At 37.8% G+C, this 15,957-nt stretch overlaps 2 protein-coding genes across 2 annotated transcripts in view; both read left to right on the top strand.

Moving 5' to 3' along the window:
* Positions 1-3,167, top strand: part of LOC128775480 (circumsporozoite protein-like) — a 31,652-nt gene extending 28,485 nt beyond the window's left edge. Inside the window, exon 4 of the mRNA XM_053896738.1 lies at positions 3,054-3,167. Coding sequence (XP_053752713.1) covers positions 3,054-3,121 — 68 coding nt within the window. The 3' untranslated portion in view covers positions 3,122-3,167. The remainder of the gene's footprint in view (positions 1-3,053) is intronic.
* KBTBD2 (kelch repeat and BTB domain containing 2) lies at positions 3,147-15,695 on the top strand. Its single transcript, XM_019443756.2, has 3 exons — positions 3,147-3,564; positions 10,432-10,597; positions 12,975-15,695. The coding sequence occupies exons 1-3, from the start codon at positions 3,395-3,397 to the stop codon at positions 14,508-14,510; spliced, it is 1,872 nt and encodes a 623-aa protein (XP_019299301.1). The 5' UTR covers positions 3,147-3,394; the 3' UTR covers positions 14,511-15,695.
* Positions 15,696-15,957: the final 262 nt, after the last annotated feature.

The following is a 15,957-nucleotide window of genomic DNA, read 5'->3' as shown; positions in this document are numbered from 1 at the left end:
CCTTTCAAAAAATCAAGTCACTACAAAAAAATCAAGTCATAATATGAAGTTAAAGAAATGACCAGAGTGAGTCTAGTCTGTACAGCTAGCCTGCAAGGAATTCTGGGGTCTAGCAGTGGGATCCAAATCCATCCTGGCCCAGACTGCCAGTTCTTGTCACCTGATTTAAATATGGATGAGGATGATTTTGGATCTTGCAGCTATGGTTAGGACTTTCAGTTTATCAATGCATGCATTTCTGTAAGATAAATTTCTAGAGGTAGAATTGATAGATTGGGGTAGTCAGCATTTACAATGCCAAATACTATGCTTTCTGTAATAGTTCACTTGCAGTTCTGAAATTCAGAAAGCTCTTAAAATCAAGTTTTAAGAAAAACTAGCAGAACTCAACCTGAAGTAACACCAGGCTATTTATAGTATTATTTTCACACTGTTCATATTTCCCACAGTAAAGATAGTAGTGTGTTCAATTATGGAGTGTTGTGCCAGACTCCTTGAGAGAGTCTTGTAATACATGATACATGTACCACGTTATCTCTATAAAACCTGAAAAATTCTAAATTCCAGAACATATCTAGCCCTAAGAGGTTTTTTTTATTTTTTTATTTTTTTTAATGTTTATTTATTTTTGAGAGCAAGAGAATGCATGCAGGAGAGGGGCAAAGAGGGAGACACAGAATCCACAGTAGGCTCCAGGCTCTGAGCTGTCAGCGTAGAGCCCAGTGCAGGGCTTGAACCCAAGAACCGCAAGATCATGACCTGAGCTGAAGACAGATGCTTAACCGACTGAGCCACCCAGGTGCCTCTCTAGCCCTAAGAGTTTTGAATAAGAGCTTGTAGGTATGACTTGACCTACACTTCTGTGTAAGAATGCTCATTTTCTCCATACCCTCACTGGGCCTTGCATTATTGATATGTGAAAATAGCCAGTGATTTTAGGTATTACTAGCTTTAGAGGTTATAGTAGTAGAACTTAGATTTATAGTGTAACTTTCAAATCTGGAAGAGCAAAGTCGTTACCTTAAATGACCCAAAGTCTCTCTCTGCCTTTGCACCTGTTTTAGTTACGTTCAGAGTTAAGTTGGCTGGAAATTTGACAGTGTATATCAAGTTAGCAGTTCGTGTAATAGTATAGTTTGGCAGGAAGTACAATGTGATCTTCTCTTTGACATATGGGAGATACTTTGTGAGAAAAAGTGTTAGTGGTTCCAATCACGGTATTATTTATAGGTTTCATGTCAATAGTACTTGATTTTTCTCATTATGGGAACTAAGAGTCATCTAATTAGAAAAGAAGTGATAGTTTTAGCTATTTAGTAATTCTGTGTGGGTTTTATCTCTTCTTTTCCTGATTTGTAATTCCTTTGCCAAAGTTAAATTTTAATTCATTTGGAATTTCTTTTGATGAATGGTATGCAATAGGACTAAAATGTAGAGGTTTTTTTTCCCCCTCTTTCAAGTGGTTAGCCAGTTGTTCCAACATTATTTGTTGAAATAAGCCAGTTTTCCTATTTTAAAATGCCAGTATTTAGCATATCTAATTTCTTATATTTACTTGGGTTTATTTTAGATTTTTAATACATTTTACTATTGACAAGAGTCACAAGGAAAAACTTGCCTTCCGTTCCCCTCAAATATCTTGGCAACTGCTGTGCATTCTTCCGGATGAATTTTCTGCAAATAGGATTTAGGTTGGATTTGTATTAAATTTATACATTTTGGAGAACGTTCATATTCGTATAATATAGAGTCTTCCATGTAGGAACACATGTCTCTTTATCATGTTTGGTTTCAAAAAGGGTTTTTTGTACCCCCCCCCCCCCCCCCCCCCGGAAAATTCTATATTTTTAAAAAGATTTCTAGGAAGGAACCACCACTGGACAAAGAGATATACTCCCTATGCTACCCTTACTGAACTGAACTACAGATTTAAAAAGTATATAGTTTTGGGGTGCCTGGGTGGCTCAGTCAAGTGTCAGACTCTTGGTTTTGGCTCAGATTATGATCTCACACTTTTGTGAGTTTGAGTCCCATAACGGGCAGCTTGGTGCCTGCTTGGGATATTCTCTCTCTCTCTCTCTCTCTCTCTCTCTCTCTCTCTCCCTCCCTCCCTCCCTCTGCCTCTCCCCTGCTCATGCTGTCTCTCTCAAAATAAATAAATAAACTTAAAATACACACGTATATATATATGTATGTGTGTATATATATATGTGTATATATATATATATTTTGGAAATTAACAAATGGAATGTTTACCATATAGTTGATTTATATTAAATATAAAGCGTTTGTAAGTATATTTAGAATATATTTCCCAAAATGAGATTCTCCACGCAAGAGAAAGGGTTTCGTTTTGTTTTCTTTTCTTTTTCTCTTAAATTATGGTCATGTATTGCCACTAAACAAATAACTAGTGTATTTGGCTTTGTTGGTAATTCTTTATTTTTAAGTAACTTTAAAATATATGCTTATTGATATGCTGCTTACTTTCTAGGATGTTTGTATTTTGTAGAGAAGACAAAAAGTTAATTTAAGAGTATAAATATTATTTTTTCCCAGTCTTTTTAATTTTAAATGTAATAGACTTTAAATATCCCTTTTCTCAAGGGGGCCCTGGGTGGCTCAGTTGGTTGAGCATCCAACTCTTGATTTTAGCTCAGGTCATAATCCCAGGGGCATGGGATCAAGCCCTGTGTTGGGCGTCGCACTGAGGATGGAACCTGCTTGAAATTCATTCTCTCCCTCTCTCCCTCCCCCTCCCTCTTTCTCCCTCTTTCTCTCTCTTTCGCTCTCCCTCTTTCTCTTTTTTGCTTTCTCTCTGCCCCCTCCCTGCTTGTGCTCCTGTGTGCAGTCTCTCTCTCTGAAAAAAAAAAAAAAAACATCAACAAGAAATGTACCTTTTGTCATGTTTCGTTTTTATGGTAATGTTTGAAGTTGAACTTTGAATAAATATAATTTATATTTAAATCTGCTATTTTAAGCATTGTATTCTAAAAATGTACTGGCCTACATACTCTAACTGAACTTTTTTTTTTTTTTTTTTTTTTTTTTAGTTTCTCCAGAGGATCCACAAAACATAGGATGTCACCACAAAATCTACCTCGTGTGTTACTCTCTTTAACTCATGAGCTGCACAACAATTGTAAATTTGAGCAAGACGTCTGCAGACTGTTGGAAAACTGAAGAACCTAATTAACACAGGATGACCTAGGAGTGATTCTAAGCCTATAACAAGAAACTGTTCATTAGTGAATGTGTCAGTCTTGATTCTGAATGCTACAGATAACAGCAAGCAGAGTTTCTCCTTTCTTTATTTCTGAAGCATTCACTTGACCTTCCATCAGTAAGACTGACTTTTCCAATCTGTTCCGGGAGATATTAATGGAATACAGTCATGTCCACTCAAGACGAGAGGCAGATCAATACTGAATATGCTGTGTCCTTGTTGGAACAGTTAAAACTGTTTTATGAACAGCAGTTGTTTACTGACATAGTGTTAATTGTTGAGGGCACTGAATTCCCTTGTCATAAGATGGTTCTTGCAACATGTAGCTCTTATTTTAGGTAAGTACTTAAATCTTGCTTGGCTTGTAATTTCAAATGTAGAATGTTAGCTTATTTTAATGTTTTAATGGGAATTCTTTTAAACGTTTCAGTTAAAAAAAAATGACATCTTAATGTTTTGCTTAAACTTTCTATTCCAATGGCATGGTGCTTGCCAAATCACTTCCTTGCATGTTTAAGTAAAGGACAGGAAAAAGAAGTTTTTGCAAAGGTTTAAATGCAAGAAATTTGTTGAAATTAACTCCGGTAAAGTTTTCATTGTGGGGAGGCAAAAAGATTCAGAATGCTGTTTTGCCATTAAAAGATAAAGAAAAATGAGGGGCGCCTGGGTGGCTCAGTCAGTTAAGTGTCCTACTTTAGCTCAGGTCATGATCTCAACAGTCCGTGAGTTCGAGCCCCGGATCGGGCTCTGTGCTGTCAGTTTGGGGCCTGGAGCTTGCTTCAGATTCTGTGTCTCTCTCTGGCCCTCCCCCACTCACGCTCTGTCTCTATCAAAAAATGAATAAACGTTAAAAAATTTTTTAAAAAGAAATGAATAATTTTTATTTACTGTTGAGATTTTAAAATATTCAGAAAAGAGTAGTCAGGGGCGCCTGGGTTAAGTTAAGGTCAGTTAAGGGTCTGACTTCAGCTCAGGTCACGATCTCACACTCTGTGAGTTCAAGCCCCACGTCGGGCTCTGTGCTACAGCTCAGAGCCTGGAGCCTGCTTCGGATTCTGTGTCTCCCTCTCTCTCTGCCCTCTGCTCATGCTCTGTCTCTCTCACTCTCAAAAATGAATAAATGTTAAAAAAAAAATTAAAAAAAAAAAAACGAAAAGAGTAGTCCGTCATTGATGTAAGAGTTGTAGTAGGCTGAACGATAACTTTTCGAGGATAATTGTTTCTGTTTAGGTGTGTTAAGGACTTTATTTCCTTTGCAAAAATGTGTTTTTCTCACTCTTAGTTTACTATTATCATTTATGATCTCCATTTAGCCTTACCAGACTCCTTGCCAGATTTAAATATTTAGTAATTAATACTATTGTTCTCTATGCATCAAAATTTAGAAGCTGATTTATTTGTAATAGCAAGTAAATAAAGCTTAACTTTTCATTTTTATGATCTTCTGCAACTTTTAACCTTTTTAGTAGGTTTCTCTTTATTGTGTGTTTTGTGAGAAGAATGGAAGCAAAGTCATAGAAATTCTTTTATTTGTGTTTTGCCCTTAGGTTGAATTTTTACTTAATATTTGAAAGGGACAGGGTCAATAAAGATGAGTTAAATGTGGACCAGTATAATACTACCACAAATGTTAGTAGTCATAAGTGGGGATCAGCTGTGAAAGTTAATTTCTGCTGTTCTTTAGTGTCAGCTATAGACAGGGCAGGTTTAATGTTGACTTTGTAAGGTTAACATACTTGAAGGTGTAGAAACTTCACATTTTTTTAATGTTTATTTATTTTGAGAGAGAGGGAAAATACCAAGCAGGCTCCACACTGCCAGTGCAAAGCCCAATGCAAGGTTTGATCTCACGAATTGTGAGATCATGACAGCTGAAATCAAGAGTTGGACTTCACCGATAGCCACCCAGGTGCCTCAGAACCTTACATTTCTTAATGTAGCACATCTCCTGATGATTCCCGAAGTTAAGGCCCAATGCTATTTATCTTTCCTGTGCCTGCGATTGTTTCAGGTTAAGCTGTGGATTTTTCATGCAATTTCAGACATTGATTTTCTTAGAAAGCTTAGCATATTTGCAAGCAGTGATTCTAAAACTTGGTTGATCATCAGAATCCTCAAGTGCTTCTACAAATAGAGGTTCTTGGATTTCAAACCTAGAAATTCTGATTCAGTGAGTCAGGGTTAGAGTTCAGGAATTTTTACATATTTAAAAACTTACTAAATGATTGTGATGGTCAGTGTTTTTTTTTCAGATCTGTTGGCTTAGTAGATGGTGTTAGAAATTTGAAGTTACAGATTCAGTCAATACCGAGAGTTATTAGCTGTCCCATTTTAATGGCCATTAATTATAAATTGATTATCCATTATTAGAAAGAGTTTTATGCCTTAGTTGTGGATTTTCAGATTGATATTTTTAATCATAGAATAGAATCTTTTGTAAAGGTAATGACCTTAGCAGTCATCTAGTCTGATTTTTAAATCTGTTCAGAAATTCCATCATCTATAATATTCTCTGTATGGTCATCATCTTGATCAGGAAGTAAACTTGTGTTTTTGTAGATGTCTTCCCTTTTTTTCCTTTCTCATTAAGTTTATTTGTGATTGTATAGGTAACACACTGTTCTTTAAATTCTCTAGTCATGAGGCTGTTTATCTTTAACTAAGTGGGTTAGAATTGATTTTCCTGAAGACCAGGAGACTTAAATCTTTCAATAATGTTAGTCTTTAATTTTTTTTTAAATGTTTTTATTTATTTTTGAGACAGAACACGCGCGCATGAGAGGGGGAGGGGCAGAGAGAGAGGGAGACCCAGAATCCGAAGCAGGCTCCAGGTTCTGAGCTGTCAGTACAGAGCCCAACACGGGGCTCAAATTCACAGACCATGAGATAATGACCTGAGCTGAAGTCGGACACTCAACCGACTGAGCCACCCAGGCGCCCCTCAATAATGTTACAGTCTTAAAGACAACACAGTCTTCTTAAGGCTACTGTTATTTCCTTTTCAATGGCCAGTTCCCTTTTTTAGCATCCTTGGTCTTGTGAGAAAATATATTCTCTCTAAAGCAAATCAGATAATAAGTAGTAGAATTAAGTAGAAGTAATTATAAGTAGGAGGAATAGTCTGATACATATTTGTGATTAAAGCCACACATCTTTAAAATCCTGTGTCTGGGCTGCTTTTATAATCCCCAAGATGAAAACAGTCTTTTATATTTCTTCCTCCCATATATACCTTTCCTCTGGAGTGGGTAGATTATCCTATATTTCCACAATAATAATTTGATCTTTTCCCAAGTGTTCTTCAGTTGGATTCTTTCAGGTTCGTTGATTTTAGTATATCTTTATGTATAATACTAGTCAGTAGAAATTTACTATTGGAAATTCTTCCTTTTGGGTTACATACATCTTTCCTTGTAGTTTAAGTTACCAGTTATATCCCACCAAGAATCAGTAGAACCTCTGAAACAGTACGTCTTAGTAACATTTACAGTTCATTTTAGACCCCAAATGAGAGATTAACTTGAGAATTACTCAGCACCTCTTCCACTGTGGTACTTTTCCATATTTCATATATAATATGTAATTCAGTATTTACTCTTTCTTAAAAACGTTTAAAATTTTCATGTGGCGCCTGGGTAACTCAGTCGGTTAAGCTTACTCTTGGTTTCAGTTCTGGTCATGATCTCACTGTTTGTGAGATTGAGCCCCATGTCCGGCTCTGCAGTGATAGCCTGAGACTGCTTGAGATTCTCTCTCCCTGCTTCACCCCTGCTTGAGTGCTGTCTCTCAATCAATCAATCAATCAATAAACAAACAAACTTTAAAAAAGAAAATTTTTATAATCAGGTTGGCTAGGCTTCTATCTTTGGTCTTCAGCAAGCTTAGCTCCTTCACAGATGTCCATATTTCTGGTGTTATAAAACCATGATGTAGAAATAGCCAGTCTCAATGATGTCTGTATAGTCAGCTGTTCTCTTGCCCTCTCTCTTTTCCAAAATTACTGCCTTCTGCTGGAATAGACATATAAACCACCTGATCCCTAGTCTTCCATTTTTACTCAGAGCTCTTACAGTTCTTTTTCAGGTTTCTTTTGGTTATCTCCCATTCTCATGTCAAACAGGTGAAGCCAGTTAGTTATAGGTGTTTTTAGGGGTGCCTGGGTGGCTGAGTCAATTGAATATCCCACTCTTGACTGTGGCTCAGGCTGTGATCTCATGGATCATGGGATTGAGCCACATGTTGGGCTCTGCACCAGCAGTGTAGAGCCTGCTTGTAATTCTCTCCCTCTCTCTGCCTTTCTCTCTCTCTCTCAAAATAAGTAAACATTAAATATATATATATATATATATATATATATATATATATATATATATATATATATATATATGTGTGTGTGTGTGTATGTTTTTAAAGAGTTTGTTGTCATGTCTTGGATATTTTCTAAGAACACTTCCTCTTCTCCAGTACTCAGGTTTATTTATGCTCATCCTGTACTTTTGAGGAGGATGTCCTTAGCTACCCTGATTGGTTTTGTTTGTGCCACTCTTCCTCTCCTTCACTGCCTGAAGTTAAGCTGCTGTCCTTCCTCCTCATTCTGAGCTATACCATGAGAGCAATTAGGTAGTCACCAGTGACTTTGTGGTCCTTGATTCTAGTTTTTGACACCCCACCTCTCTTGTCCTAAGAAGCATGGTACTGGACTGATTTCTCTGATGAATCTTTTCTTGACCTTGTGTCATTCTTTTTTCTTTTTATATCCTGATTGAACTTTACCTCAGGTTGGTCATTGGGATTCTGGATGCATTTTTCTTTTGAGTTTTTTAGTCACCCTCAGATACCTTATTCATCTTTAACACATGTCACTTTGTAGAGAATTCACAGCCCACCAATTTTTTTGTGTGCATTTTTAGAGAGAGAGCTTGCACAAACAGGGGAGAGGGGCAGAGAGAGAGAGAGAGAGAGAGAGAGAGTCAGTCTTAAGCAGGCTCCATGCTCCATGTAGAGCCCAACGTGGGGCTCAGTCTCACGACTTTGAGATCATGACCTGAGCTGAAATCAAGAGTTGGACACTTAACCGACTGAACCACCATGCACCCCCACTGCTTACTGTATTAATTCCTGATCTTCCCCAGAGTTTCATTAATATTAAATACTTAACTGATTATTGTATTATTTCCATTTGACTCAATTGCCCTTACCTTAAATCCAAAATTTAACTCCCCCTTTTCCCAGGATTAACTTGACTTACAATTCTGTGATCTTAAAATTTTTCTCTCAGTGGCTAGCAGTTATTTTTTTAGGCAATTATTTGAAAATAAGTAGCTTTATTTCCCTATCTACTTCCTATTCTATTCCTTTCCCTATGTTCAGAAAATCACCAGAACTTGATTCATTGTGATAGCTTTTGTATCCTTTTCTGCCACCCTGGGTCAGGTTCTTCTTACTCCTCATCTCGATTATTGCAGTAGACTCATAGCCCATTTGCCTGTCTCTACCCTTTGGCCACTTGAGGTCTGTCACTAGAGTATTCATTCTACAATACATTTTATTATGCTGATAAATTCATGCACAAAACCCTTCAGTGTTCTCACTATAAGAAAAATCTCAGACTCCTATGTCTCCATTTTTTATTTTGGAGAAAGAGTGTGAGCCAGGGAGAGGGGTAGGAGAGAGGGAATCTTAAGCAGGTTTCACGCTCAGCACAGAGTCTGATGCAGTCCTAGATCCCACGACCCTAGGATCATGTCTGAGCTGAAATCAAGAGTCAGGAATCTCAACCTACTGAGCCACCCAGGCACGCCCCTCCTAGGCCTCTAAAAGCCCTCTGTGATCTGACTGCCACTCATTTTTCCAGTTTGCTTTCCAGTCTCCTGCATGAACCCTTATGTTCAGCCATGCCCCTGGAAAAAACAGTTATGTTCTGCCCTCACTGTTTTATCCATTGTTGAAGGCCTTCCTCATCTTGTCCTTCAGGGGCCCAAGCTAGTGCTGTTGTCATCCCACTTTTGATCACCACAGACTTTTCTCTTTTATGCATACGGTAATACTCTTTGCATTGTTTTTTCATCTCTCACCTACGTTTGGGTGTTATGTTTTGTATTCTCTACAACACTGATTGCCTTTTGGCATTGTTTCCTGTATATAATAGATTTTTTTTTTTTTTTTTTTTCTATAATTTATTTATTGTTTATAATTTACATCCAAGTTAGTTTGCACATGGTGCAACAATGATTTCAGGAGTAGATTCCTTTTAAGCCCCTTACCATTTAGCCCATCCCCCCTCCCACAACCCCTCTAGCAACCCTCTGTTTGCTCTCTTAAATATAAAGGGTCTCTTATGTTTTGTCTCCCTCCCTGTTTTTATATTATTTTTGCTTTCTTTCCCTTATCTTCATCTGTTTTGTATCTTAAAGTCCTCATATGAGTGAAGTCATATGATACTTGTCTTTCTCTGATTTCACTTAGCATAATACTCTCTAGTTCTATCCATGTAGTTGCAAATGGCAAGATTTCATTCTTTTTGATTGCCGAGTTATACTTCATTGTATATATTGTATATAATAGGTTTTTAGGAAATTGTCCCATATAGTTTTAGGAAATCAATTTGAGTAAATCACATTTTTAACAGCTTTATTGAGATACAATTTACATACCATAAAATCCCCCTATTTTAAGGGTATAATTAAATGCATTTTAGTGTATTTATAGAGATGCACAACCATTTCTACAATCTAACTTGAAACATTGCACTCACCTTGTGCCCATTTACAATGACTCACCATTCTTACCCATAGCCCTAGGTAACTACTAATTCCCTTTTGTCTCTGCATTTATTTGGGGGAGGGATATTTCATATAAATGGAATCATACAATATATGGTCTTTTGTATCTGGTTTCTTTCATTGAGCACGTATTTGAGGTTCATCTGTGTTATAATACATATCAATACTCCCTTTTTATTACTGAGTAGTATTCCATTGTATGAATATGAAGAATGAGTTTGATGTTTCCACTCAGATGGTGGAATAGTTATATCTTTGGCACTGAATTATTATGCTTTTCTCTTGTGTCCCTGAAAAGCTTTCCTTATAATGTGTCCATAGGCAAATACCCTAAATAAACATCCCATGTTATCTAGTTGTCCTTCTTAGGTCTACGCTGGTTTTACACTAAACCCATCAGCTTTGTTTCTCATTCTGATGTAGGGCCATGTTCATGAGTGGACTCAGTGAAAGCAAACAGACACACGTGCACCTGAGGAATGTGGATGCAGCCACCTTACAGATAATAATAGCATACGCATACACGGGTAACTTGGCAATAAATGACAGCACTGTCGAACAGCTTTATGAAACCGCTTGCTTCCTGCAGGTAAGCGGTTTTTCCTCTGTTATGTACATAAACTGGTTTATTTTGTCAAGAAACATTGTTTCATCGGTGATGTCTTCCATTGATGTAATTTTCTTATTGCAGATTTTAGAAGGTAAGTTTTCTCTTTATTTTTTATTTTTTTTTTAATTTTTTAATGTTTATTTATTTTTGAGACAGAGACAGAGCATGAATGGGGGAGGGTCAGAGAGAGAGGGAGACACAGGATCGGAAGCAGGCTCCAGGCTCTGAGCCGTCAGCACAGAGCCCGATGTGGGGCTCGAATTCACGGACCGTGAGATCATGACCCGAGCTGAAGTCGGATGCTCAACTGACCGAGCCACCCAGGCGCCCCAGGTTTTCTCTTTTTAAAGCATATAAGGGAGCTCCGCCTGGCTGGCTCAGTAGGAAGTGCAGATGGCTCTTGATCCTGGGATTCTGGGTTTGGGCCCCATGTTGGGTGTAGAGATTACTTAAATAAAACTTTTAAAAAATGTGTAAGGGGAAAAATAATAGGATTTGATTAGCCAATAAACTTTAGTTTTATGATGGGAACTTAATTAAAAAGATGGGTGAAAATTTCATACTGGTTTCATATTTTGCCTGGTTTACCTGAGAATTTAGATTTTAAGTAGAAGTAATTTTTAAAAGTGTTTATTAAATTTAAATGCCCTTTTTTTATTTTTGTAAAGCCTTAGAAAAGTAGGTACTTCATAAGTATGTGCTGAATGAGTATGAGTGACACTGAACATCAACATGGGTGAAATTCTGGGAACCAGAGTATAGTCCATGTCTTATGTAGCTTTCTTCCTTTTTTTATTCTGTACTCTTTTTTTCCTTAGAAAATTGTGCATTGTCCCACTGTACCTACATCTCTGGGGAAACTGAAGCCATAGTAGCTTCGTGGTGCCTTTTTTTTTTTTTTTTTTAAGTTTATTTCTTTTGAAAGAGGGAGAAAGTGTGAGCAAGGGAGGGTCAGAGAGAGAGAGAGAGAGGAAAGAGCAAGAATCCCAAGTGGGCTCTGCACCAACAGTGTGGAGCCTGATGTGGGGCTTGAACCCATGAACCGTGAGATCATGACCTGAGCCAAAGTCGGACACTCAACTGACTAAGCCACCCAGGGCGCCCACTGGTGCTTTAGAATCAAGGGCATTCATAACCTAGATCCAAACATGAAAGGGGGAAATGTTATAATATGTCCACTGTCTTTCTGTAGTTTGTAAGTTTTCAATACCTTTTTTAAAGCCAGGAATTTAAAAAATACGAATTTCAGAATACTTTATTACTGGAGGTAGGAACACTGTTCCTAACTTTTTCCCTAACATGTTAGTGAACTCATATGCATATGCTCACGAAATGAAAAACAGGACTCTTGTCTCTTTTACTGGGTTGCCCTGACAGGCCTGGGATGGGGCATTTTGTGACACCAACATGATCTTCATTATTAGACACAGGGAGTGGTAGTGTTTTTATATGCCACATACTGTTTTATCTAGGTTATGTATAATGTTTTAGATATATATCCTGCTTTATCTATATAGATGACATATAGATATCATCTAATCCTTACTGTGATCGTTGGTAAGGATCTCCCCATTGTATACAAGAGGAAGCTGAAGCTTGGAGAAGTAAAGCTCCCTAATACTATACAAGTACTGACCATCCAATCTTAGCAACCTGACTTCTCAGTCTAAGCTGCTTCTAGTTACCGTGCTGTGTGAATAGGTATAGTAGGTACCAGTTCTGATTCAGCCAAGATCTACTTCTCCTCCTTAAGAAAAAACAAATCTGAGAAACAGAATGGCTAAGGTGAGTCATTTAAATGTAGGTAATTTACAACGGCACATGAATGTGCTTATTGTACCTTTGGTTATGTTACCTCTCTAGATAAGAAAGGCAAGTAGGTACTTAGTCATTGTGCGTGATTTTCTTGTTTTATAAATGACTATCTTGTCCATGTTGAGAAAACCAGATTCTGGTTCCTCAGTAATAACCATTTATGATGATAAATGATAATCATTTATGTACTATGATATATTTACATTGTTTTCCCTTTGGTTTTCTCAATCGTGTATTTTTTAAAGCCTAAACAATTATGCAGAAATTTTCCTTTCCTGTAAGGCTATTTTAAGAGCCTTTTTAATGTTACATTATTAGCTCTTAAATAGGGCACTTAAGTAGGCCACTGGACAAGAAGAAATACAAAACTATGCATAATCTTATAATTCTATTATTACTGGAAGGCATTATCTCTTAGCCCAAACATACATATCTAAAAACAAACCGTAGTATAGGGATCTGATTAATACACTTGTGTTTTACAATAAAATAAAATTTGTCTGTCCTGTCTTTATCAACATTTTGTTTCCTCCCATTTTAGGTAGAAGATGTATTACAGCGTTGTCGAGAATACTTAATTAAGAAAATTAATGCAGAGAATTGTGTGCGATTGTTGAGTTTTGCTGATCTGTTCAGTTGTGAAGAATTAAAGCAAAGTGCTAAAAGAATGGTAGAGCACAAGTTCACTGCTGTGTATCACCAGGAAGCATTCATGCAGCTGTCACATGACCTACTGATAGACATCCTCAGTAGTGACAATTTAAATGTTGAAAAGGAGGAGACAGTTCGCGAAGCTGCTATGCTGTGGCTAGAGTACAACACAGAATCACGATCCCAGTATTTGTCTTCAGTTCTTAGCCAAATCAGAATTGATGCACTTTCAGAAGTAACGCAGAGAGCTTGGTTCCAAGGCCTCCCACCCAATGACAAGTCTGTAGTGGTTCAAGGTCTGTATAAGTCTATGCCCAAGTTTTTCAAACCAAGACTTGGAATGACTAAAGAGGAGATGATGATTTTCATTGAGGCATCTTCAGAAAATCCTTGTAGTCTTTACTCTTCTGTCTGTTACAGCCCCCAAGCAGAAAAAGTTTACAAGCTGTGCAGCCCACCAGCTGATTTGCAGAAGGTTGGGACTGTTGTAACTCCTGATAATGACATCTATATAGCCGGTGGTCAAGTTCCTCTGAAAAACACAAAAACAAATCACAGTAAAACAAGCAAACTTCAGACTGCCTTCAGAACTGTGAATTGCTTTTATTGGTTTGATGCACAGCAAAATACCTGGTTTCCAAAGACCCCAATGCTTTTTGTCCGCATAAAGCCATCTTTGGTTTGCTGTGAAGGCTATATCTATGCAATTGGAGGAGACAGTGTAGGTGGAGAACTTAATCGGAGGACCGTGGAACGATACGATACTGAGAAGGATGAGTGGACAATGGTAAGCCCTTTGCCTTGTGCTTGGCAGTGGAGCGCAGCAGTTGTGGTTCATGACTGCATTTATGTGATGACACTGAACCTCATGTACTGTTATTTTCCAAGGTCTGATTCATGGGTGGAAATGGCCATGAGACAGACTACCAGGTCTTTTGCTTCAGCTGCAGCTTTTGGTGATAAAATTTTCTATATTGGAGGGTTGCACATTGCTACCAATTCTGGCATAAGACTCCCCTCTGGCACTGTCGATGGGTCTTCAGTAACTGTGGAAATTTACGATGTGAATAAAAACGAGTGGAAAATGGCAGCCAACATCCCTGCTAAGAGGTACTCAGACCCCTGCGTTAGAGCTGTTGTGATCTCAAATTCTCTTTGTGTGTTCATGCGAGAAACCCACTTAAATGAGAGAGCTAAATACGTCACCTACCAGTATGATCTGGAACTTGACCGGTGGTCTCTGCGGCAACATATATCTGAACGTGTACTGTGGGACTTAGGGAGAGATTTCCGGTGCACTGTGGGGAAACTTTATCCATCCTGCCTTGAAGAATCTCCATGGAAACCACCAACTTACCTTTTTTCACCGGATGGGACAGAGGAGTTTGAACTGGATGGAGAAATGGTTGCACTACCACCTGTATAGTTGGGGAGTTTAGGGAGTGCACGCCTGATTTATGTGCTTTGTCATTTTCTTTGCTAAACAAGAGAGGCTATGAAAGGACTAAATATGAGTACATAAAAATCTATCTTTGATAAATTTTATTTTTATGCCCTACTTAATATTTGCATCAGTATAATATATATCAGTGAGTCTTACAGAAAGATATGCTTCCATAATATGAAATAGATTATCCAATAATTGAGAAAGTTTTACATGTATCATGAGCGCATAAGAATCTGGATTATCTAACATCGTTAGCCCTGTGTTATGTACAGTTCAAAAAGTTCACTTATTAAAGTAGTTTCCTGTTCCTAGTGTGGTATATCACAGATTGTGCTGAGGTTATTTTTAGTATATGTATTTCATTCCCGTGCTTCTGTTCTGAAGTCCTGAAATACAGCTGTTTTTTCAGTGTAATTAATTCAGCTGCACTTAACACTAGTGTCCATGTTGGTATAGAAGTGTTGTCTAAATCCTATACTCTAGTTGAGGAAGATCTTCCATTTCATGGTATTGCACAGGGAGAGCTATGACTGCAGGATCAGTCTAACTATACTATTAGGTGCATGTACTCTCTTTTCACTAACTTATACTTGTCTATCTAGAATACAGGTCTTCCAATCAGCTGGTCATTTACCAGGTGTGGACTTAAGTTGCTGGGCTTGCAATAAGAATTGCTAGTCCCTTGTTGTGCGGGTCTGTGTGGAGCTTTAATCAATAAATGCCTCCACTCTCTGTATTACATTAACATTGGCTCATGCGTATAACTACCTGCTGCTGTTGTATTTCTCCATCTTAAAGATTTAGAGTGGGTTAACCAGGTCATTACATCTTAATTTAATAACAAGCATTACTGTAGAGTGATTGTGTATAGATATCCATTAGCTGTCAGGGTGTGTTTTTTTTTAACCTGTCGTGTGTGGGGGGGTGGGGTAGGATTAGAAAGGTGAACTGTTCAGGAATTCTCTGCACTAGCTGCAGAAGAGCAGACAACTAGTGCTGCTCTGGCATTAATCCCAGGAACCACTAGCAGTAGCGGGGGCGCCGCCAACCTAACATGAGCACAGGTGCTTCATGACGACATCACTAGCATGTTCAACTGCATCATGTTCTGGCACTGTATTTTGAATGACATTAATTTATTAAATAAATTGTATATATACGATATCTCTTGTGATGGCAACGGTGTGCTTTTAATTTTACTGGGGCAGTTTAACTTGTTACAAGTGTTTTTTTTTTTTTCCCCCCAGAATTCTGACACACACACACACACACACACACACATTTGGCTTTCCTTTATTGTCTGATTTGAACCTTACTGTATCAGCATCAACTTTAGAGACACAGAGCCAAGGCTTTAACCCTGGTCCCAGATTAGGATCATCTGGAGTACTTTTAAATTCAAGAGCCTCATCCCAAACAAAACAAA

Source organism: Panthera pardus, unplaced genomic scaffold, assembly GCF_024362965.1.
Source record: "Panthera pardus isolate Hobbes unplaced genomic scaffold, ASM2436296v1 HiC_scaffold_8, whole genome shotgun sequence".
NCBI lineage: Eukaryota > Metazoa > Chordata > Mammalia > Carnivora > Felidae > Panthera > Panthera pardus.
Note: the sequence above shows the minus strand (reverse complement) of the source record. Positions and strands in the feature narration are given on the sequence as shown.